This window comes from Drosophila hydei, unplaced genomic scaffold, assembly GCF_003285905.1.
Source record: "Drosophila hydei strain 15085-1641.00,03,60 unplaced genomic scaffold, DhydRS2 tig00008115-arrow-arrow-pilon, whole genome shotgun sequence".
In the NCBI taxonomy this organism is placed as follows: domain Eukaryota; kingdom Metazoa; phylum Arthropoda; class Insecta; order Diptera; family Drosophilidae; genus Drosophila; species Drosophila hydei.
In genome coordinates, this window is record NW_022045828.1 from 24244 (window position 1) to 44977 (window position 20734).

The 20734-nt window shown below is 37.7% G+C and overlaps 17 protein-coding genes across 17 annotated transcripts; 10 read left to right on the forward strand and 7 right to left on the reverse strand.

Annotated features, from left to right (window-relative positions):
• Positions 1-843: 843 nt before the first annotated feature.
• Positions 844-1651, forward strand: LOC115483246 (histone H1-like). Its single transcript, XM_030224591.1, has one exon. It carries the CDS (start codon positions 902-904, stop codon positions 1643-1645), a length of 744 nt encoding a protein of 247 aa, XP_030080451.1. The 5' UTR covers positions 844-901; the 3' UTR covers positions 1646-1651.
• Positions 1652-2102: 451 nt separating this feature from the next.
• Positions 2103-2555, reverse strand: LOC115483257 (histone H2B). The gene has a single exon (XM_030224602.1). It carries the CDS (start codon positions 2523-2525, stop codon positions 2154-2156), a length of 372 nt encoding a protein of 123 aa, XP_030080462.1. The 5' UTR covers positions 2526-2555; the 3' UTR covers positions 2103-2153.
• A 178-nt stretch (positions 2556-2733) lies between these two features.
• Positions 2734-3195, forward strand: LOC115483252 (histone H2A). Its single transcript, XM_030224597.1, has one exon. It carries the CDS (start codon positions 2773-2775, stop codon positions 3145-3147), a length of 375 nt encoding a protein of 124 aa, XP_030080457.1. The 5' UTR covers positions 2734-2772; the 3' UTR covers positions 3148-3195.
• A 523-nt stretch (positions 3196-3718) lies between these two features.
• LOC115483264 (histone H4) lies at positions 3719-4149 on the reverse strand. The gene has a single exon (XM_030224609.1). It carries the CDS (start codon positions 4083-4085, stop codon positions 3774-3776), a length of 312 nt encoding a protein of 103 aa, XP_030080469.1. The 5' UTR covers positions 4086-4149; the 3' UTR covers positions 3719-3773.
• A 181-nt stretch (positions 4150-4330) lies between these two features.
• On the forward strand, positions 4331-9685 carry LOC115483237. The gene is made up of 4 exons (XM_030224582.1): positions 4331-4809; positions 6055-6600; positions 7697-7903; positions 9199-9685. Exons 1-4 carry the CDS (start codon positions 4401-4403, stop codon positions 9624-9626), a joined length of 1590 nt encoding a protein of 529 aa, XP_030080442.1. The 5' UTR covers positions 4331-4400; the 3' UTR covers positions 9627-9685.
• Positions 5975-6782, forward strand: LOC115483248 (histone H1-like). Its single transcript, XM_030224593.1, has one exon. The coding sequence runs from the start codon at positions 6033-6035 to the stop codon at positions 6774-6776; it is 744 nt and encodes a 247-aa protein (XP_030080453.1). The 5' UTR covers positions 5975-6032; the 3' UTR covers positions 6777-6782.
• On the forward strand, positions 7549-8010 carry LOC115483253 (histone H2A). Its single transcript, XM_030224598.1, has one exon. It carries the CDS (start codon positions 7588-7590, stop codon positions 7960-7962), a length of 375 nt encoding a protein of 124 aa, XP_030080458.1. The 5' UTR covers positions 7549-7587; the 3' UTR covers positions 7963-8010.
• On the reverse strand, positions 8534-8964 carry LOC115483265 (histone H4). The gene has a single exon (XM_030224610.1). It carries the CDS (start codon positions 8898-8900, stop codon positions 8589-8591), a length of 312 nt encoding a protein of 103 aa, XP_030080470.1. The 5' UTR covers positions 8901-8964; the 3' UTR covers positions 8534-8588.
• A 1104-nt stretch (positions 9686-10789) lies between the features above and the next one.
• LOC115483277 (histone H1-like) lies at positions 10790-11597 on the forward strand. Its single transcript, XM_030224620.1, has one exon. It carries the CDS (start codon positions 10848-10850, stop codon positions 11589-11591), a length of 744 nt encoding a protein of 247 aa, XP_030080480.1. The 5' UTR covers positions 10790-10847; the 3' UTR covers positions 11592-11597.
• Positions 11598-12049: 452 nt separating this feature from the next.
• Positions 12050-12502, reverse strand: LOC115483285 (histone H2B). The gene has a single exon (XM_030224628.1). The coding sequence runs from the start codon at positions 12470-12472 to the stop codon at positions 12101-12103; it is 372 nt and encodes a 123-aa protein (XP_030080488.1). The 5' UTR covers positions 12473-12502; the 3' UTR covers positions 12050-12100.
• A 178-nt stretch (positions 12503-12680) lies between these two features.
• On the forward strand, positions 12681-13142 carry LOC115483281 (histone H2A). The gene has a single exon (XM_030224624.1). The coding sequence runs from the start codon at positions 12720-12722 to the stop codon at positions 13092-13094; it is 375 nt and encodes a 124-aa protein (XP_030080484.1). The 5' UTR covers positions 12681-12719; the 3' UTR covers positions 13095-13142.
• Positions 13143-13665: 523 nt separating this feature from the next.
• Positions 13666-14096, reverse strand: LOC115483289 (histone H4). The gene has a single exon (XM_030224632.1). The coding sequence runs from the start codon at positions 14030-14032 to the stop codon at positions 13721-13723; it is 312 nt and encodes a 103-aa protein (XP_030080492.1). The 5' UTR covers positions 14033-14096; the 3' UTR covers positions 13666-13720.
• Positions 14097-14277: 181 nt separating this feature from the next.
• LOC115483238 lies at positions 14278-19946 on the forward strand. The gene is made up of 4 exons (XM_030224583.1): positions 14278-14756; positions 16002-16547; positions 17958-18164; positions 19460-19946. The coding sequence occupies exons 1-4, from the start codon at positions 14348-14350 to the stop codon at positions 19885-19887; spliced, it is 1590 nt and encodes a 529-aa protein (XP_030080443.1). The 5' UTR covers positions 14278-14347; the 3' UTR covers positions 19888-19946.
• On the forward strand, positions 15922-16729 carry LOC115483278 (histone H1-like). The gene has a single exon (XM_030224621.1). The coding sequence runs from the start codon at positions 15980-15982 to the stop codon at positions 16721-16723; it is 744 nt and encodes a 247-aa protein (XP_030080481.1). The 5' UTR covers positions 15922-15979; the 3' UTR covers positions 16724-16729.
• Positions 17179-17631, reverse strand: LOC115483283 (histone H2B). The gene has a single exon (XM_030224626.1). It carries the CDS (start codon positions 17599-17601, stop codon positions 17230-17232), a length of 372 nt encoding a protein of 123 aa, XP_030080486.1. The 5' UTR covers positions 17602-17631; the 3' UTR covers positions 17179-17229.
• On the forward strand, positions 17810-18271 carry LOC115483279 (histone H2A). The gene has a single exon (XM_030224622.1). It carries the CDS (start codon positions 17849-17851, stop codon positions 18221-18223), a length of 375 nt encoding a protein of 124 aa, XP_030080482.1. The 5' UTR covers positions 17810-17848; the 3' UTR covers positions 18224-18271.
• Positions 18795-19225, reverse strand: LOC115483288 (histone H4). The gene has a single exon (XM_030224631.1). It carries the CDS (start codon positions 19159-19161, stop codon positions 18850-18852), a length of 312 nt encoding a protein of 103 aa, XP_030080491.1. The 5' UTR covers positions 19162-19225; the 3' UTR covers positions 18795-18849.
• Positions 19947-20734: the final 788 nt, after the last annotated feature.

Consider the following 20734-nt stretch of genomic DNA (forward strand, 5'->3'; position numbering starts at 1 on the left):
TATCGTTAATGTGTGATACGTTTGATGTAACTTAAGATAATATATTTCTTTTCTGAGATTTTCCTTTTATTTTTATAAGCACTTCCTATTGAAGATAAAACTATATTAGTTTTTAAACATTTTAGCATTCTTCTTAATAAAATAAAGTGGCTTAGATGAAAAAATATTTTATCACTGTATTTCTTGGTGAGGGAGAAGTGTATATCGCATTATATATATAATATTACGATATGAAATGACTATATGTTTGATGCAAGTAAAGAAAATAAAACATTTTTCTTCTAATATTATCTTTATTAACATATATTTATTGTTAAGGAGAAGATTTTATTTTTACAAACCATTTTTGTATTGCGTTGCCTCGAATGCAAGTCTGCTTTCAACACCAAATGGGTTAGTTAAAATCGCATTTAAAAGATAAAGATATAAGGAATGTTCATATTAATAGTTGAATTTAACAAAAAAATTAATGAATTATTATCTGTCAACATAATTTGTTAACATTTTCATTATTATTTAATTAAAAATGCGATTTTTCCAAGATATCTTATTTTGCTATCATACAAAGTCAAACTTTAGATGGCAATTAAAAATCGTTAAATCATATTTAACAAACTGAAAACTTATTTTTTCAATTTTTCAAACATTTTGGAATATGTTCAATAAACTATTTAGTTTAAATTCCATGTATAAACTGTTTAAAAAGACAAATCAATAAAATGGTAATTGTAAACTTCTGTGTAACGAACGTTCAATACCAAAAACATTCTCGCGTAGCCTTCCTCCTCGATTCTCACTGAAACGGGTGACCAAAATGCCATGCCGCAGCTGGCAAATTTCGATTAAACAAAAACGTTGCATTTGTTTTTATAGTGAAGAAGTAAAGAAGTGCTGAATAAAAATGTCTGATTCCGTTGTTGCAGTATCTGCGTCTCCCGTGACTCCCCAAACAGCCTCAGCTGAGAAGAAGGTAGCTGCTAAAAAGCCAGCATCCGCATCGAAGGCAAAGAAAACAACGGCTCCTCCAACACACCCACCAACTCAGCAGATGGTGGACGCATCGATACAAAATTTAAAGGAACGTGGTGGCTCATCCCTTTTGGCTATAAAGAAATATATCAGTGCCACTTACAAGTGCGATGCCCAAAAACTAGCCCCATTCATTAAGAAGTACCTGAAGAATTCAGTTGCGAATGGAAAGTTGATTCAAACAAAGGGCAAGGGTGCATCTGGTTCGTTTAAGTTGTCTGCATCTTCCAAAAAGGAGCCTAAGCCTAAGGTGTCCTCTGTAGAGAAGAAATCCAAGAAGGTAACTTCGTCGGCAGCAGCAGCTAAAAAGAAAACTATATCTGCTACCAAGAAACCAAAGGGTGTCGCTGATAAGAAGTTGTCGAAGGCTGTGGTGACCAAAAAGAGTGTTGACAAGAAGAAAGCTGAAAAAGCGAAGGCCAAAGATGCAAAGAAAGTTGGTACTATTAAAGCCAAGCCCACAACAGCAAAGGCAAAGTCAAGCGCAGCAAAGCCAAAAACTCCCAAACCTAAGACCACCAGTGCTAAGCCTAAGAAGGTTGTCGCGGCTGCGTCGCCAAAAAAAGCTGCTGCCAAGAAGCCAAAGGCAAAAACTGCGTCTGCAACAAAGAAGTAATTTCACATCGAAATATACTCTTCAGAGAGAGTATGAACAAATTTCAAAACTATGAAATTTGCTATTAAACAAAGTCCTTTTCAGGACTACAATTTTATATATCCAAGAGAAAAAAAATATTTTTCTACCTGTATCTTTCTTGTTGCTGTTAAAAGTAATATAAAAAGAAACGGATCCTATTTAGTCAGCAGCAATATTTGAAATATATTCGATGTTAATTTCTGTTTTCGTCAAATAGTTTTTACGTGTCCAACTTTATCATAATAAAAACGTAGGAAATTGTAGTGGGATATTTGTGGAGTAACGATAATTTTATAGTTTTTCTTGAATAGCAAGCAAATATATTTGCTTCAGTAAGTTTTATACAATAAGAATTAAAGGTAATCTATTCAGAATCAGAATCAGAAATTTTGTTAGCATGGAAATATTTCATATTCTTTGAAAAAAGATTTGTGGCCCTGAAAAGGGCCTTTTGCTTTTGGGTGTTCTGCATACATCAAGCTAAGATTTACTTGGAGCTAGTGTACTTGGTAACTGCCTTTGTTCCTTCACTGACAGCGTGCTTGGCCAACTCTCCGGGCAACAGAAGACGGACTGCAGTTTGGATTTCCCGACTGGTAATCGTAGAACGTTTGTTGTAGTGGGCCAAACGAGAGGCTTCAGCAGCAATACGCTCAAAAATGTCGTTCACAAAGCTATTCATGATGCTCATGGCCTTTGACGAGATTCCAGTGTCAGGATGGACCTGCTTTAGCACTTTGTAAATGTAGATGGCGTAGCTTTCCTTCCTCTTACGCTTCTTCTTCTTATCATTCTTGGTAATATTCTTCTGGGCTTTGCCAGCCTTTTTGGCTGCCTTTCCACTTGTCTTAGGCGGCATGATTGTTATTATCCACTCAAGTTCACTTTAACTCACTTCACAAATGTTTGACAGAAGCACACAAATTGCTTAACATTTATAGGTTTTTTTTGTACAACGTTTTCATGTTTGCGAACAGCACAACTCACCCTCGTTTACCTGAAAAAGTAGGTAGTGAAAAAAGTATAAGTTGTCATATTGTTGAGAGGGCTGGGCATTCGATACTTGTTTGTGCAGTGTTAAAGTGAAAAAAAAAAGAATTTAAGAAATGTCTGGCCGTGGTAAAGGTGGAAAAGTTAAGGGAAAGGCAAAGTCGCGTTCGAACCGCGCTGGCCTTCAGTTCCCCGTTGGTCGTATTCACCGTCTTCTTCGCAAAGGCAACTATGCCGAGCGTGTTGGTGCCGGTGCTCCAGTGTACTTGGCGGCTGTTATGGAATACTTGGCCGCTGAAGTTTTGGAGTTGGCTGGTAATGCAGCCCGCGATAACAAGAAAACCAGAATTATCCCTCGCCATCTGCAATTGGCCATCCGCAACGATGAGGAGTTGAATAAACTGCTTTCAGGCGTCACTATTGCCCAGGGCGGTGTGTTGCCTAACATCCAAGCAGTTTTGTTGCCCAAGAAGACCGAAAAGAAGGCTTAAATTACTAATAACGAATTTACGCAAATCGAAACCAAACGTCCTTTTCAGGACGACCAATTTATACAAAAGAGATGACTTTTTTCATACGTAAACATTCTAAATAATATGTATATGATAAGAATAAATAAAGGGAAAATTTACAGATGGTAGACGCTGAGAAAAGTACAGTCATCGCCATTCATTTAGTCATTTAGTGTTTCTGTTCCATATTCCAAAGGTTTCAAATATGTTGAGCTGAAATATTGCTAATATTGCTGATATGTAAACTATAAATTTGGCAATGTACCCTTGAAATACACGCGAGTTTTCACCGCAGCTTAGCTAAGATTTCTGTAACATCGAATTCTTATTCGAATATGAAATATGCACAATACTTCTTTTTGATAGCTTCAAATTTTTCATAAATGTCGAAACCAAATGGTTTAACTAGACGGAATTAATTCAATTTCTCGATCATTTCGTAGCCAATACTGAACATCAGCTAAATATATGCCCAATACCGATTTGGTTTGCGAAAAATGTATATTGAATTTTATATTTTCAAGCTCTTTTAGGGAAACATGTTGGTGGTCCTGAAAAGGACCGATTGGTGCGAGTGTAAGTTGCTTTTTATACTTTCTTCTTTCCTAACCGCCAAAGCCGTACAGTGTGCGACCTTGCCTTTTCAGCGCATAGACAACATCCATGGCTGTGACTGTCTTCCTCTTGGCGTGTTCGGTGTATGTGACAGCATCACGAATAACATTTTCCAAAAAGACCTTAAGAACGCCACGAGTCTCTTCATAGATAAGTCCAGAGATTCGCTTCACGCCACCACGACGAGCTAAACGACGGATAGCTGGCTTCGTGATACCCTGGATATTATCACGCAACACTTTGCGATGACGCTTTGCACCTCCTTTACCCAAGCCTTTGCCACCTTTACCACGACCAGTCATTTTTCACTTTTTACTTTTTAATGAACACTTCACGAATGTCAGAAACAAACTAATGTCTGCATCGTTACATCCACTTCTATTTATACCGAGAAACCCGAAAACACGAGGGAGCACACAAATGCTTGCATCCCTCTCACACACTACCCTCTCAACTTGTAGAGTAGAGCGCATAGCATTTAACATGAGTAACGAATATGTCTATCTCTTTCTAACTCACCACCAGTTTTCTATATAAGCGATGCGTAAGCGAGCATCTCGATTATTGTGTTTTTAACAGTGACAGTGTAAAGTAAGAATTGTGAAAGAGAGAAAAAAATGGCTCGTACAAAGCAGACCGCTCGCAAATCAACTGGAGGCAAGGCTCCTCGCAAGCAGTTGGCCACTAAGGCAGCACGTAAAAGTGCACCAGCTACTGGCGGTGTCAAGAAACCTCATCGCTATCGCCCTGGCACTGTTGCTCTGCGTGAAATTCGTCGCTACCAGAAGAGCACTGAATTGCTTATTCGCAAGTTGCCGTTCCAGCGTCTAGTGCGTGAAATCGCTCAAGACTTCAAGACTGACCTTCGTTTCCAGAGCTCAGCTGTGATGGCACTCCAGGAAGCTAGCGAAGCCTATTTGGTTGGCCTATTCGAAGATACAAACTTGTGTGCCATCCATGCTAAGCGTGTCACAATCATGCCCAAGGACATTCAACTGGCCAGACGTATTCGCGGCGAGCGCGCTTAAATTTCTTCTCTCTGCCTTGTACATATACAAATCGCACCCAACAAATCGGTCCTTTTCAGGACCACAATATTTATAACAAGGAGATTCCTATTTTCGTTTAAACGACAATCATTTTGAATTTGAGTTGATATAAAAATAAAGGAAACGAGTATATAGGTTTATATTTACATAATAAAATGTAGGTTAGAGCAAATGTCACTAACTAGTCCTAGTCCTAGTCAAGTAATTGAGTAAGGATCTCAATATATTTTTGTTAAAGGGAAACGTTTCTTGCTTAACAAAAAAATGTGTATTTTTAAAGCGAATATCGAATGTGAACGTATCGTTAATGTGTGATACGTTTGATGTAACTTAAGATAATATATTTCTTTTCTGAGATTTTCCTTTTATTTTTATAAGCACTTCCTATTGAAGATAAAACTATATTAGTTTTTAAACATTTTAGCATTCTTCTTAATAAAATAAAGTGGCTTAGATGAAAAAATATTTTATCACTGTATTTCTTGGTGAGGGAGAAGTGTATATCGCATTATATATATAATATTACGATATGAAATGACTATATGTTTGATGCAAGTAAAGAAAATAAAACATTTTTCTTCTAATATTATCTTTATTAACATATATTTATTGTTAAGGAGAAGATTTTATTTTTACAAACCATTTTTGTATTGCGTTGCCTCGAATGCAAGTCTGCTTTCAACACCAAATGGGTTAGTTAAAATCGCATTTAAAAGATAAAGATATAAGGAATGTTCATATTAATAGTTGAATTTAACAAAAAAATTAATGAATTATTATCTGTCAACATAATTTGTTAACATTTTCATTATTATTTAATTAAAAATGCGATTTTTCCAAGATATCTTATTTTGCTATCATACAAAGTCAAACTTTAGATGGCAATTAAAAATCGTTAAATCATATTTAACAAACTGAAAACTTATTTTTTCAATTTTTCAAACATTTTGGAATATGTTCAATAAACTATTTAGTTTAAATTCCATGTATAAACTGTTTAAAAAGACAAATCAATAAAATGGTAATTGTAAACTTCTGTGTAACGAACGTTCAATAGCAAAAACATTCTCGCGTAGCCTTCCTCCTCGATTCTCACTGAAACGGGTGACCAAAATGCCATGCCGCAGCTGGCAAATTTCGATTAAACAAAAACGTTGCATTTGTTTTTATAGTGAAGAAGTAAAGAAGTGCTGAATAAAAATGTCTGATTCCGTTGTTGCAGTATCTGCGTCTCCCGTGACTCCCCAAACAGCCTCAGCTGAGAAGAAGGTAGCTGCTAAAAAGCCAGCATCCGCATCGAAGGCAAAGAAAACAACGGCTCCTCCAACACACCCACCAACTCAGCAGATGGTGGACGCATCGATACAAAATTTAAAGGAACGTGGTGGCTCATCCCTTTTGGCTATAAAGAAATATATCAGTGCCACTTACAAGTGCGATGCCCAAAAACTAGCCCCATTCATTAAGAAGTACCTGAAGAATTCAGTTGCGAATGGAAAGTTGATTCAAACAAAGGGCAAGGGTGCATCTGGTTCGTTTAAGTTGTCTGCATCTTCCAAAAAGGAGCCTAAGCCTAAAGTGTCCTCTGTAGAGAAGAAATCCAAGAAGGTAACTTCGTCGGCAGCAGCAGCTAAAAAGAAAACTATATCTGCTACCAAGAAACCAAAGGGTGTCGCTGATAAGAAGTTGTCGAAGGCTGTGGTGACCAAAAAGAGTGTTGACAAGAAGAAAGCTGAAAAAGCGAAGGCCAAAGATGCAAAGAAAGTTGGTACTATTAAAGCCAAGCCCACAACAGCAAAGGCAAAGTCAAGCGCAGCAAAGCCAAAAACTCCCAAACCTAAGACCACCAGTGCTAAGCCTAAGAAGGTTGTCGCGGCTGCGTCGCCAAAAAAAGCTGCTGCCAAGAAGCCAAAGGCAAAAACTGCGTCTGCAACAAAGAAGTAATTTCACATCGAAATATACTCTTCAGAGAGAGTATGAACAAATTTCAAAACTATGAAATTTGCTATTAAACAAAGTCCTTTTCAGGACTACAATTTTATATATCCAAGAGAAAAAATATTTTTCTACCTGTATCTTTCTTGTTGCTGTTAAAAGTAATATAAAAAGAAACGGATCCTATTTAGTCAGCAGCAATATTTGAAATATATTCGATGTTAATTTCTGTTTTCGTCAAATAGTTTTTACGTGTCCAACTTTATCATAATAAAAACGAAGACGGACTGCAGTTTGGATTTCCCGACTGGTAATCGTAGAACGTTTGTTGTAGTGGGCCAAACGAGAGGCTTCAGCAGCAATACGCTCAAAAATGTCGTTCACAAAGCTATTCATGATGCTCATGGCCTTTGACGAGATTCCAGTGTCAGGATGGACCTGCTTTAGCACTTTGTAAATGTAGATGGCGTAGCTTTCCTTCCTCTTACGCTTCTTCTTCTTATCATTCTTGGTAATATTCTTCTGGGCTTTGCCAGCCTTTTTGGCTGCCTTTCCACTTGTCTTAGGCGGCATGATTGTTATTATCCACTCAAGTTCACTTTAACTCACTTCACAAATGTTTGACAGAAGCACACAAATTGCTTAACATTTATAGGTTTTTTTTGTACAACGTTTTCATGTTTGCGAACAGCACAACTCACCCTCGTTTACCTGAAAAAGTAGGTAGTGAAAAAAGTATAAGTTGTCATATTGTTGAGAGGGCTGGGCATTCGATACTTGTTTGTGCAGTGTTAAAGTGAAAAAAAAAAGAATTTAAGAAATGTCTGGCCGTGGTAAAGGTGGAAAAGTTAAGGGAAAGGCAAAGTCGCGTTCGAACCGCGCTGGCCTTCAGTTCCCCGTTGGTCGTATTCACCGTCTTCTTCGCAAAGGCAACTATGCCGAGCGTGTTGGTGCCGGTGCTCCAGTGTACTTGGCGGCTGTTATGGAATACTTGGCCGCTGAAGTTTTGGAGTTGGCTGGTAATGCAGCCCGCGATAACAAGAAAACCAGAATTATCCCTCGCCATCTGCAATTGGCCATCCGCAACGATGAGGAGTTGAATAAACTGCTTTCAGGCGTCACTATTGCCCAGGGCGGTGTGTTGCCTAACATCCAAGCAGTTTTGTTGCCCAAGAAGACCGAAAAGAAGGCTTAAATTACTAATAACGAATTTACGCAAATCGAAACCAAACGTCCTTTTCAGGACGACCAATTTATACAAAAGAGATGACTTTTTTCATACGTAAACATTCTAAATAATATGTATATAATAAGAATAAATAAAGGGAAAATTTACAGATGGTAGACGCTGAGAAAAGTACAGTCATCGCCATTCATTTAGTCATTTAGTGTTTCTGTTCCATATTCCAAAGGTTTCAAATATGTTGAGCTGAAATATTGCTAATATTGCTGATATGTAAACTATAAATTTGGCAATGTACCCTTGAAATACACGCGAGTTTTCACCGCAGCTTAGCTAAGATTTCTGTAACATCGAATTCTTATTCGAATATGAAATATGCACAATACTTCTTTTTGATAGCTTCAAATTTTTCATAAATGTCGAAACCAAATGGTTTAACTAGACGGAATTAATTCAATTTCTCGATCATTTCGTAGCCAATACTGAACATCAGCTAAATATATGCCCAATACCGATTTGGTTTGCGAAAAATGTATATTGAATTTTATATTTTCAAGCTCTTTTAGGGAAACATGTTGGTGGTCCTGAAAAGGACCGATTGGTGCGAGTGTAAGTTGCTTTTTATACTTTCTTCTTTCCTAACCGCCAAAGCCGTACAGTGTGCGACCTTGCCTTTTCAGCGCATAGACAACATCCATGGCTGTGACTGTCTTCCTCTTGGCGTGTTCGGTGTATGTGACAGCATCACGAATAACATTTTCCAAAAAGACCTTAAGAACGCCACGAGTCTCTTCATAGATAAGTCCAGAGATTCGCTTCACGCCACCACGACGAGCTAAACGACGGATAGCTGGCTTCGTGATACCCTGGATATTATCACGCAACACTTTGCGATGACGCTTTGCACCTCCTTTACCCAAGCCTTTGCCACCTTTACCACGACCAGTCATTTTTCACTTTTTACTTTTTAATGAACACTTCACGAATGTCAGAAACAAACTAATGTCTGCATCGTTACATCCACTTCTATTTATACCGAGAAACCCGAAAACACGAGGGAGCACACAAATGCTTGCATCCCTCTCACACACTACCCTCTCAACTTGTAGAGTAGAGCGCATAGCATTTAACATGAGTAACGAATATGTCTATCTCTTTCTAACTCACCACCAGTTTTCTATATAAGCGATGCGTAAGCGAGCATCTCGATTATTGTGTTTTTAACAGTGACAGTGTAAAGTAAGAATTGTGAAAGAGAGAAAAAAATGGCTCGTACAAAGCAGACCGCTCGCAAATCAACTGGAGGCAAGGCTCCTCGCAAGCAGTTGGCCACTAAGGCAGCACGTAAAAGTGCACCAGCTACTGGCGGTGTCAAGAAACCTCATCGCTATCGCCCTGGCACTGTTGCTCTGCGTGAAATTCGTCGCTACCAGAAGAGCACTGAATTGCTTATTCGCAAGTTGCCGTTCCAGCGTCTAGTGCGTGAAATCGCTCAAGACTTCAAGACTGACCTTCGTTTCCAGAGCTCAGCTGTGATGGCACTCCAGGAAGCTAGCGAAGCCTATTTGGTTGGCCTATTCGAAGATACAAACTTGTGTGCCATCCATGCTAAGCGTGTCACAATCATGCCCAAGGACATTCAACTGGCCAGACGTATTCGCGGCGAGCGCGCTTAAATTTCTTCTCTCTGCCTTGTACATATACAAATCGCACCCAACAAATCGGTCCTTTTCAGGACCACAATATTTATAACAAGGAGATTCCTATTTTCGTTTAAACGACAATCATTTTGAATTTGAGTTGATATAAAAATAAAGGAAACGAGTATATAGGTTTATATTTACATAATAAAATGTAGGTTAGAGCAAATGTCACTAACTAGTCCTAGTCCTAGTCAAGTAATTGAGTAAGGATCTCAATATATTTTTGTTAAAGGGAAACGTTTCTTGCTTAACAAAAAAATGTGTATTTTTAAAGCGAATATCGAATGTGAACGTATCGTTAATGTGTGATACGTTTGATGTAACTTAAGATAATATATTTCTTTTCTGAGATTTTCCTTTTATTTTTATAAGCACTTCCTATTGAAGATAAAACTATATTAGTTTTTAAACATTTTAGCATTCTTCTTAATAAAATAAAGTGGCTTAGATGAAAAAATATTTTATCACTGTATTTCTTGGTGAGGGAGAAGTGTATATCGCATTATATATATAATATTACGATATGAAATGACTATATGTTTGATGCAAGTAAAGAAAATAAAACATTTTTCTTCTAATATTATCTTTATTAACATATATTTATTGTTAAGGAGAAGATTTTATTTTTACAAACCATTTTTGTATTGCGTTGCCTCGAATGCAAGTCTGCTTTCAACACCAAATGGGTTAGTTAAAATCGCATTTAAAAGATAAAGATATAAGGAATGTTCATATTAATAGTTGAATTTAACAAAAAAATTAATGAATTATTATCTGTCAACATAATTTGTTAACATTTTCATTATTATTTAATTAAAAATGCGATTTTTCCAAGATATCTTATTTTGCTATCATACAAAGTCAAACTTTAGATGGCAATTAAAAATCGTTAAATCATATTTAACAAACTGAAAACTTATTTTTTCAATTTTTCAAACATTTTGGAATATGTTCAATAAACTATTTAGTTTAAATTCCATGTATAAACTGTTTAAAAAGACAAATCAATAAAATGGTAATTGTAAACTTCTGTGTAACGAACGTTCAATACCAAAAACATTCTCGCGTAGCCTTCCTCCTCGATTCTCACTGAAACGGGTGACCAAAATGCCATGCCGCAGCTGGCAAATTTCGATTAAACAAAAACGTTGCATTTGTTTTTATAGTGAAGAAGTAAAGAAGTGCTGAATAAAAATGTCTGATTCCGTTGTTGCAGTATCTGCGTCTCCCGTGACTCCCCAAACAGCCTCAGCTGAGAAGAAGGTAGCTGCTAAAAAGCCAGCATCCGCATCGAAGGCAAAGAAAACAACGGCTCCTCCAACACACCCACCAACTCAGCAGATGGTGGACGCATCGATACAAAATTTAAAGGAACGTGGTGGCTCATCCCTTTTGGCTATAAAGAAATATATCAGTGCCACTTACAAGTGCGATGCCCAAAAACTAGCCCCATTCATTAAGAAGTACCTGAAGAATTCAGTTGCGAATGGAAAGTTGATTCAAACAAAGGGCAAGGGTGCATCTGGTTCGTTTAAGTTGTCTGCATCTTCCAAAAAGGAGCCTAAGCCTAAGGTGTCCTCTGTAGAGAAGAAATCCAAGAAGGTAACTTCGTCGGCAGCAGCAGCTAAAAAGAAAACTATATCTGCTACCAAGAAACCAAAGGGTGTCGCTGATAAGAAGTTGTCGAAGGCTGTGGTGACCAAAAAGAGTGTTGACAAGAAGAAAGCTGAAAAAGCGAAGGCCAAAGATGCAAAGAAAGTTGGTACTATTAAAGCCAAGCCCACAACAGCAAAGGCAAAGTCAAGCGCAGCAAAGCCAAAAACTCCCAAACCTAAGACCACCAGTGCTAAGCCTAAGAAGGTTGTCGCGGCTGCGTCGCCAAAAAAAGCTGCTGCCAAGAAGCCAAAGGCAAAAACTGCGTCTGCAACAAAGAAGTAATTTCACATCGAAATATACTCTTCAGAGAGAGTATGAACAAATTTCAAAACTATGAAATTTGCTATTAAACAAAGTCCTTTTCAGGACTACAATTTTATATATCCAAGAGAAAAAAAAATATTTTTCTACCTGTATCTTTCTTGTTGCTGTTAAAAGTAATATAAAAAGAAACGGATCCTATTTAGTCAGCAGCAATATTTGAAATATATTCGATGTTAATTTCTGTTTTCGTCAAATAGTTTTTACGTGTCCAACTTTATCATAATAAAAACGTAGGAAATTGTAGTGGGATATTTGTGGAGTAACGATAATTTTATAGTTTTTCTTGAATAGCAAGCAAATATATTTGCTTCAGTAAGTTTTATACAATAAGAATTAAAGGTAATCTATTCAGAATCAGAATCAGAAATTTTGTTAGCATGGAAATATTTCATATTCTTTGAAAAAAGATTTGTGGCCCTGAAAAGGGCCTTTTGCTTTTGGGTGTTCTGCATACATCAAGCTAAGATTTACTTGGAGCTAGTGTACTTGGTAACTGCCTTTGTTCCTTCACTGACAGCGTGCTTGGCCAACTCTCCGGGCAACAGAAGACGGACTGCAGTTTGGATTTCCCGACTGGTAATCGTAGAACGTTTGTTGTAGTGGGCCAAACGAGAGGCTTCAGCAGCAATACGCTCAAAAATGTCGTTCACAAAGCTATTCATGATGCTCATGGCCTTTGACGAGATTCCAGTGTCAGGATGGACCTGCTTTAGCACTTTGTAAATGTAGATGGCGTAGCTTTCCTTCCTCTTACGCTTCTTCTTCTTATCATTCTTGGTAATATTCTTCTGGGCTTTGCCAGCCTTTTTGGCTGCCTTTCCACTTGTCTTAGGCGGCATGATTGTTATTATCCACTCAAGTTCACTTTAACTCACTTCACAAATGTTTGACAGAAGCACACAAATTGCTTAACATTTATAGGTTTTTTTTGTACAACGTTTTCATGTTTGCGAACAGCACAACTCACCCTCGTTTACCTGAAAAAGTAGGTAGTGAAAAAAGTATAAGTTGTCATATTGTTGAGAGGGCTGGGCATTCGATACTTGTTTGTGCAGTGTTAAAGTGAAAAAAAAAAGAATTTAAGAAATGTCTGGCCGTGGTAAAGGTGGAAAAGTTAAGGGAAAGGCAAAGTCGCGTTCGAACCGCGCTGGCCTTCAGTTCCCCGTTGGTCGTATTCACCGTCTTCTTCGCAAAGGCAACTATGCCGAGCGTGTTGGTGCCGGTGCTCCAGTGTACTTGGCGGCTGTTATGGAATACTTGGCCGCTGAAGTTTTGGAGTTGGCTGGTAATGCAGCCCGCGATAACAAGAAAACCAGAATTATCCCTCGCCATCTGCAATTGGCCATCCGCAACGATGAGGAGTTGAATAAACTGCTTTCAGGCGTCACTATTGCCCAGGGCGGTGTGTTGCCTAACATCCAAGCAGTTTTGTTGCCCAAGAAGACCGAAAAGAAGGCTTAAATTACTAATAACGAATTTACGCAAATCGAAACCAAACGTCCTTTTCAGGACGACCAATTTATACAAAAGAGATGACTTTTTTCATACGTAAACATTCTAAATAATATGTATATGATAAGAATAAATAAAGGGAAAATTTACAGATGGTAGACGCTGAGAAAAGTACAGTCATCGCCATTCATTTAGTCATTTAGTGTTTCTGTTCCATATTCCAAAGGTTTCAAATATGTTGAGCTGAAATATTGCTAATATTGCTGATATGTAAACTATAAATTTGGCAATGTACCCTTGAAATACACGCGAGTTTTCACCGCAGCTTAGCTAAGATTTCTGTAACATCGAATTCTTATTCGAATATGAAATATGCACAATACTTCTTTTTGATAGCTTCAAATTTTTCATAAATGTCGAAACCAAATGGTTTAACTAGACGGAATTAATTCAATTTCTCGATCATTTCGTAGCCAATACTGAACATCAGCTAAATATATGCCCAATACCGATTTGGTTTGCGAAAAATGTATATTGAATTTTATATTTTCAAGCTCTTTTAGGGAAACATGTTGGTGGTCCTGAAAAGGACCGATTGGTGCGAGTGTAAGTTGCTTTTTATACTTTCTTCTTTCCTAACCGCCAAAGCCGTACAGTGTGCGACCTTGCCTTTTCAGCGCATAGACAACATCCATGGCTGTGACTGTCTTCCTCTTGGCGTGTTCGGTGTATGTGACAGCATCACGAATAACATTTTCCAAAAAGACCTTAAGAACGCCACGAGTCTCTTCATAGATAAGTCCAGAGATTCGCTTCACGCCACCACGACGAGCTAAACGACGGATAGCTGGCTTCGTGATACCCTGGATATTATCACGCAACACTTTGCGATGACGCTTTGCACCTCCTTTACCCAAGCCTTTGCCACCTTTACCACGACCAGTCATTTTTCACTTTTTACTTTTTAATGAACACTTCACGAATGTCAGAAACAAACTAATGTCTGCATCGTTACATCCACTTCTATTTATACCGAGAAACCCGAAAACACGAGGGAGCACACAAATGCTTGCATCCCTCTCACACACTACCCTCTCAACTTGTAGAGTAGAGCGCATAGCATTTAACATGAGTAACGAATATGTCTATCTCTTTCTAACTCACCACCAGTTTTCTATATAAGCGATGCGTAAGCGAGCATCTCGATTATTGTGTTTTTAACAGTGACAGTGTAAAGTAAGAATTGTGAAAGAGAGAAAAAAATGGCTCGTACAAAGCAGACCGCTCGCAAATCAACTGGAGGCAAGGCTCCTCGCAAGCAGTTGGCCACTAAGGCAGCACGTAAAAGTGCACCAGCTACTGGCGGTGTCAAGAAACCTCATCGCTATCGCCCTGGCACTGTTGCTCTGCGTGAAATTCGTCGCTACCAGAAGAGCACTGAATTGCTTATTCGCAAGTTGCCGTTCCAGCGTCTAGTGCGTGAAATCGCTCAAGACTTCAAGACTGACCTTCGTTTCCAGAGCTCAGCTGTGATGGCACTCCAGGAAGCTAGCGAAGCCTATTTGGTTGGCCTATTCGAAGATACAAACTTGTGTGCCATCCATGCTAAGCGTGTCACAATCATGCCCAAGGACATTCAACTGGCCAGACGTATTCGCGGCGAGCGCGCTTAAATTTCTTCTCTCTGCCTTGTACATATACAAATCGCACCCAACAAATCGGTCCTTTTCAGGACCACAATATTTATAACAAGGAGATTCCTATTTTCGTTTAAACGACAATCATTTTGAATTTGAGTTGATATAAAAATAAAGGAAACGAGTATATAGGTTTATATTTACATAATAAAATGTAGGTTAGAGCAAATGTCACTAACTAGTCCTAGTCCTAGTCAAGTAATTGAGTAAGGATCTCAATATATTTTTGTTAAAGGGAAACGTTTCTTGCTTAACAAAAAAATGTGTATTTTTAAAGCGAATATCGAATGTGAACGTATCGTTAATGTGTGATACGTTTGATGTAACTTAAGATAATATATTTCTTTTCTGAGATTTTCCTTTTATTTTTATAAGCACTTCCTATTGAAGATAAAACTATATTAGTTTTTAAACATTTTAGCATTCTTCTTAATAAAATAAAGTGGCTTAGATGAAAAAATATTTTATCACTGTATTTCTTGGTGAGGGAGAAGTGTATATCGCATTATATATATAATATTACGATATGAAATGACTATATGTTTGATGCAAGTAAAGAAAATAAAACATTTTTCTTCTAATATTATCTTTATTAACATATATTTATTGTTAAGGAGAAGATTTTATTTTTACAAACCATTTTTGTATTGCGTTGCCTCGAATGCAAGTCTGCTTTCAACACCAAATGGGTTAGTTAAAATCGCATTTAAAAGATAAAGATATAAGGAATGTTCATATTAATAGTTGAATTTAACAAAAAAATTAATGAATTATTATCTGTCAACATAATTTGTTAACATTTTCATTATTATTTAATTAAAAATGCGATTTTTCCAAGATATCTTATTTTGCTATCATACAAAGTCAAACTTTAGATGGCAATTAAAAATCGTTAAATCATATTTAACAAACTGAAAACTTATTTTTTCAATTTTTCAAACATTTTGGAATATGTTCAATAAACTATTTAGTTTAAATTCCATGTATAAACTGTTTAAAAAGACAAATCAATAAAATGGTAATTGTAAACTTCTGTGTAACGAACGTTCAATAGCAAAAACATTCTCGCGTAGCCTTCCTCCTCGATTCTCACTGAAACGGGTGACCAAAATGCCATGCCGCAGCTGGCAAATTTCGATTAAACAAAAACGTTGCATTTGTTTTTATAGTGAAGAAGTAAAGAAGTGCTGAATAAAAATGTCTGATTCCGTTGTTGCAGTATCTGCGTCTCCCGTGACTCCCCAAACAGCCTCAGCTGAGAAGAAGGTAGCTGCTAAAAAGCCAGCATCCGCATCGAAGGCAAAGAAAACAACGGCTCCTCCAACACACCCACCAACTCAGCAGATGGTGGACGCATCGATACAAAATTTAAAGGAACGTGGTGGCTCATCCCTTTTGGCTATAAAGAAATATATCAGTGCCACTTACAAGTGCGATGCCCAAAAACTAGCCCCATTCATTAAGAAGTACCTGAAGAATTCAGTTGCGAATGGAAAGTTGATTCAAACAAAGGGCAAGGGTGCATCTGGTTCGTTTAAGTTGTCTGCATCTTCCAAAAAGGAGCCTAAGCCTAAAGTGTCCTCTGTAGAGAAGAAATCCAAGAAGGTAACTTCGTCGGCAGCAGCAGCTAAAAAGAAAACTATATCTGCTACCAAGAAACCAAAGGGTGTCGCTGATAAGAAGTTGTCGAAGGCTGTGGTGACCAAAAAGAGTGTTGACAAGAAGAAAGCTGAAAAAGCGAAGGCCAAAGATGCAAAGAAAGTTGGTACTATTAAAGCCAAGCCCACAACAGCAAAGGCAAAGTCAAGCGCAGCAAAGCCAAAAACTCCCAAACCTAAGACCACCAGTGCTAAGCCTAAGAAGGTTGTCGCGGCTGCGTCGCCAAAAAAAGCTGCTGCCAAGAAGCCAAAGGCAAAAACTGCGTCTGCAACAAAGAAGTAATTTCACATCGAAATATACTCTTCAGAGAGAGTATGAACAAATTTCAAAACTATGAAATTTGCTATTAAACAAAGTCCTTTTCAGGACTACAATTTTATATATCCAAGAGAAAAAATATTTTTCTACCTGTATCTTTCTTGTTGCTGTTAAAAGTAATATAAAAAGAAACGGATCCTATTTAGTCAGCAGCAATATTTGAAATATATTCGATGTTAATTTCTGTTTTCGTCAAATAGTTTTTACGTGTCCAACTTTATCATAATAAAAACGTAGGAAATTGTAGTGGGATATTTGTGGAGTAACGATAATTTTATAGTTTTTCTTGAATAGCAAGCAAATATATTTGCTTCAGTAAGTTTTATACAATAAGAATTAAAGGTAATCTATTCAGAATCAGAATCAGAAATTTTGTTAGCATGGAAATATTTCATATTCTTTGAAAAAAGATTTGTGGCCCTGAAAAGGGCCTTTTGCTTTTGGGTGTTCTGCATACATCAAGCTAAGATTTACTTGGAGCTAGTGTACTTGGTAACTGCCTTTGTTCCTTCACTGACAGCGTGCTTGGCCAACTCTCCGGGCAACAGAAGACGGACTGCAGTTTGGATTTCCCGACTGGTAATCGTAGAACGTTTGTTGTAGTGGGCCAAACGAGAGGCTTCAGCAGCAATACGCTCAAAAATGTCGTTCACAAAGCTATTCATGATGCTCATGGCCTTTGACGAGATTCCAGTGTCAGGATGGACCTGCTTTAGCACTTTGTAAATGTAGATGGCGTAGCTTTCCTTCCTCTTACGCTTCTTCTTCTTATCATTCTTGGTAATATTCTTCTGGGCTTTGCCAGCCTTTTTGGCTGCCTTTCCACTTGTCTTAGGCGGCATGATTGTTATTATCCACTCAAGTTCACTTTAACTCACTTCACAAATGTTTGACAGAAGCACACAAATTGCTTAACATTTATAGGTTTTTTTTGTACAACGTTTTCATGTTTGCGAACAGCACAACTCACCCTCGTTTACCTGAAAAAGTAGGTAGTGAAAAAAGTATAAGTTGTCATATTGTTGAGAGGGCTGGGCATTCGATACTTGTTTGTGCAGTGTTAAAGTGAAAAAAAAAAGAATTTAAGAAATGTCTGGCCGTGGTAAAGGTGGAAAAGTTAAGGGAAAGGCAAAGTCGCGTTCGAACCGCGCTGGCCTTCAGTTCCCCGTTGGTCGTATTCACCGTCTTCTTCGCAAAGGCAACTATGCCGAGCGTGTTGGTGCCGGTGCTCCAGTGTACTTGGCGGCTGTTATGGAATACTTGGCCGCTGAAGTTTTGGAGTTGGCTGGTAATGCAGCCCGCGATAACAAGAAAACCAGAATTATCCCTCGCCATCTGCAATTGGCCATCCGCAACGATGAGGAGTTGAATAAACTGCTTTCAGGCGTCACTATTGCCCAGGGCGGTGTGTTGCCTAACATCCAAGCAGTTTTGTTGCCCAAGAAGACCGAAAAGAAGGCTTAAATTACTAATAACGAATTTACGCAAATCGAAACCAAACGTCCTTTTCAGGACGACCAATTTATACAAAAGAGATGACTTTTTTCATACGTAAACATTCTAAATAATATGTATATAATAAGAATAAATAAAGGGAAAATTTACAGATGGTAGACGCTGAGAAAAGTACAGTCATCGCCATTCATTTAGTCATTTAGTGTTTCTGTTCCATATTCCAAAGGTTTCAAATATGTTGAGCTGAAATATTGCTAATATTGCTGATATGTAAACTATAAATTTGGCAATGTACCCTTGAAATACACGCGAGTTTTCACCGCAGCTTAGCTAAGATTTCTGTAACATCGAATTCTTATTCGAATATGAAATATGCACAATACTTCTTTTTGATAGCTTCAAATTTTTCATAAATGTCGAAACCAAATGGTTTAACTAGACGGAATTAATTCAATTTCTCGATCATTTCGTAGCCAATACTGAACATCAGCTAAATATATGCCCAATACCGATTTGGTTTGCGAAAAATGTATATTGAATTTTATATTTTCAAGCTCTTTTAGGGAAACATGTTGGTGGTCCTGAAAAGGACCGATTGGTGCGAGTGTAAGTTGCTTTTTATACTTTCTTCTTTCCTAACCGCCAAAGCCGTACAGTGTGCGACCTTGCCTTTTCAGCGCATAGACAACATCCATGGCTGTGACTGTCTTCCTCTTGGCGTGTTCGGTGTATGTGACAGCATCACGAATAACATTTTCCAAAAAGACCTTAAGAACGCCACGAGTCTCTTCATAGATAAGTCCAGAGATTCGCTTCACGCCACCACGACGAGCTAAACGACGGATAGCTGGCTTCGTGATACCCTGGATATTATCACGCAACACTTTGCGATGACGCTTTGCACCTCCTTTACCCAAGCCTTTGCCACCTTTACCACGACCAGTCATTTTTCACTTTTTACTTTTTAATGAACACTTCACGAATGTCAGAAACAAACTAATGTCTGCATCGTTACATCCACTTCTATTTATACCGAGAAACCCGAAAACACGAGGGAGCACACAAATGCTTGCATCCCTCTCACACACTACCCTCTCAACTTGTAGAGTAGAGCGCATAGCATTTAACATGAGTAACGAATATGTCTATCTCTTTCTAACTCACCACCAGTTTTCTATATAAGCGATGCGTAAGCGAGCATCTCGATTATTGTGTTTTTAACAGTGACAGTGTAAAGTAAGAATTGTGAAAGAGAGAAAAAAATGGCTCGTACAAAGCAGACCGCTCGCAAATCAACTGGAGGCAAGGCTCCTCGCAAGCAGTTGGCCACTAAGGCAGCACGTAAAAGTGCACCAGCTACTGGCGGTGTCAAGAAACCTCATCGCTATCGCCCTGGCACTGTTGCTCTGCGTGAAATTCGTCGCTACCAGAAGAGCACTGAATTGCTTATTCGCAAGTTGCCGTTCCAGCGTCTAGTGCGTGAAATCGCTCAAGACTTCAAGACTGACCTTCGTTTCCAGAGCTCAGCTGTGATGGCACTCCAGGAAGCTAGCGAAGCCTATTTGGTTGGCCTATTCGAAGATACAAACTTGTGTGCCATCCATGCTAAGCGTGTCACAATCATGCCCAAGGACATTCAACTGGCCAGACGTATTCGCGGCGAGCGCGCTTAAATTTCTTCTCTCTGCCTTGTACATATACAAATCGCACCCAACAAATCGGTCCTTTTCAGGACCACAATATTTATAACAAGGAGATTCCTATTTTCGTTTAAACGACAATCATTTTGAATTTGAGTTGATATAAAAATAAAGGAAACGAGTATATAGGTTTATATTTACATAATAAAATGTAGGTTAGAGCAATATTGAAGGTACACGCGTTAACTAGTCCTAGTCCTAGTCAAGTAATTGAGTAAGGATCTCAATATATTTTTGTTAAAGGGAAACGTTTCTTGCTTAACAAAAAAATGTGTATTTTTAAAGCGAATATCGAATGTGAACGTATCTATCGTTAATGTGTGATACGTTTGATGTAACTTAAGATAATATATTTCTTTTCTGAGATTTTCCTTTTATTTTTATAAGCACTTCCTATTGAAGATAAAACTATATTAGTTTTTAAACATTTTAGCATTCTTCTTAATAAAATAAAGTGGCTTAGATGAAAAAATATTTTATCACTGTATTTCTTGGTGAGGGAGAAGTGTATATCGCATTATATATATAATATTACGATATGAAATGACTATATGTTTGATGCAAGTAAAGAAAATAAAACATTTTTCTTCTAATATTATCTTTATTAACATATATTTATTGTTAAGGAGAAGATTTTATTTTTACAAACCATTTTTGTATTGCGTTGCCTCGAATGCAAGTCTGCTTTCAACACCAAATGGGTTAGTTAAAATCGCATTTAAAAGATAAAGATATAAGGAATGTTCATATTAATAGTTGAATTTAACAAAAAAATTAATGAATTATTATCTGTCAACATAATTTGTTAACATTTTCATTA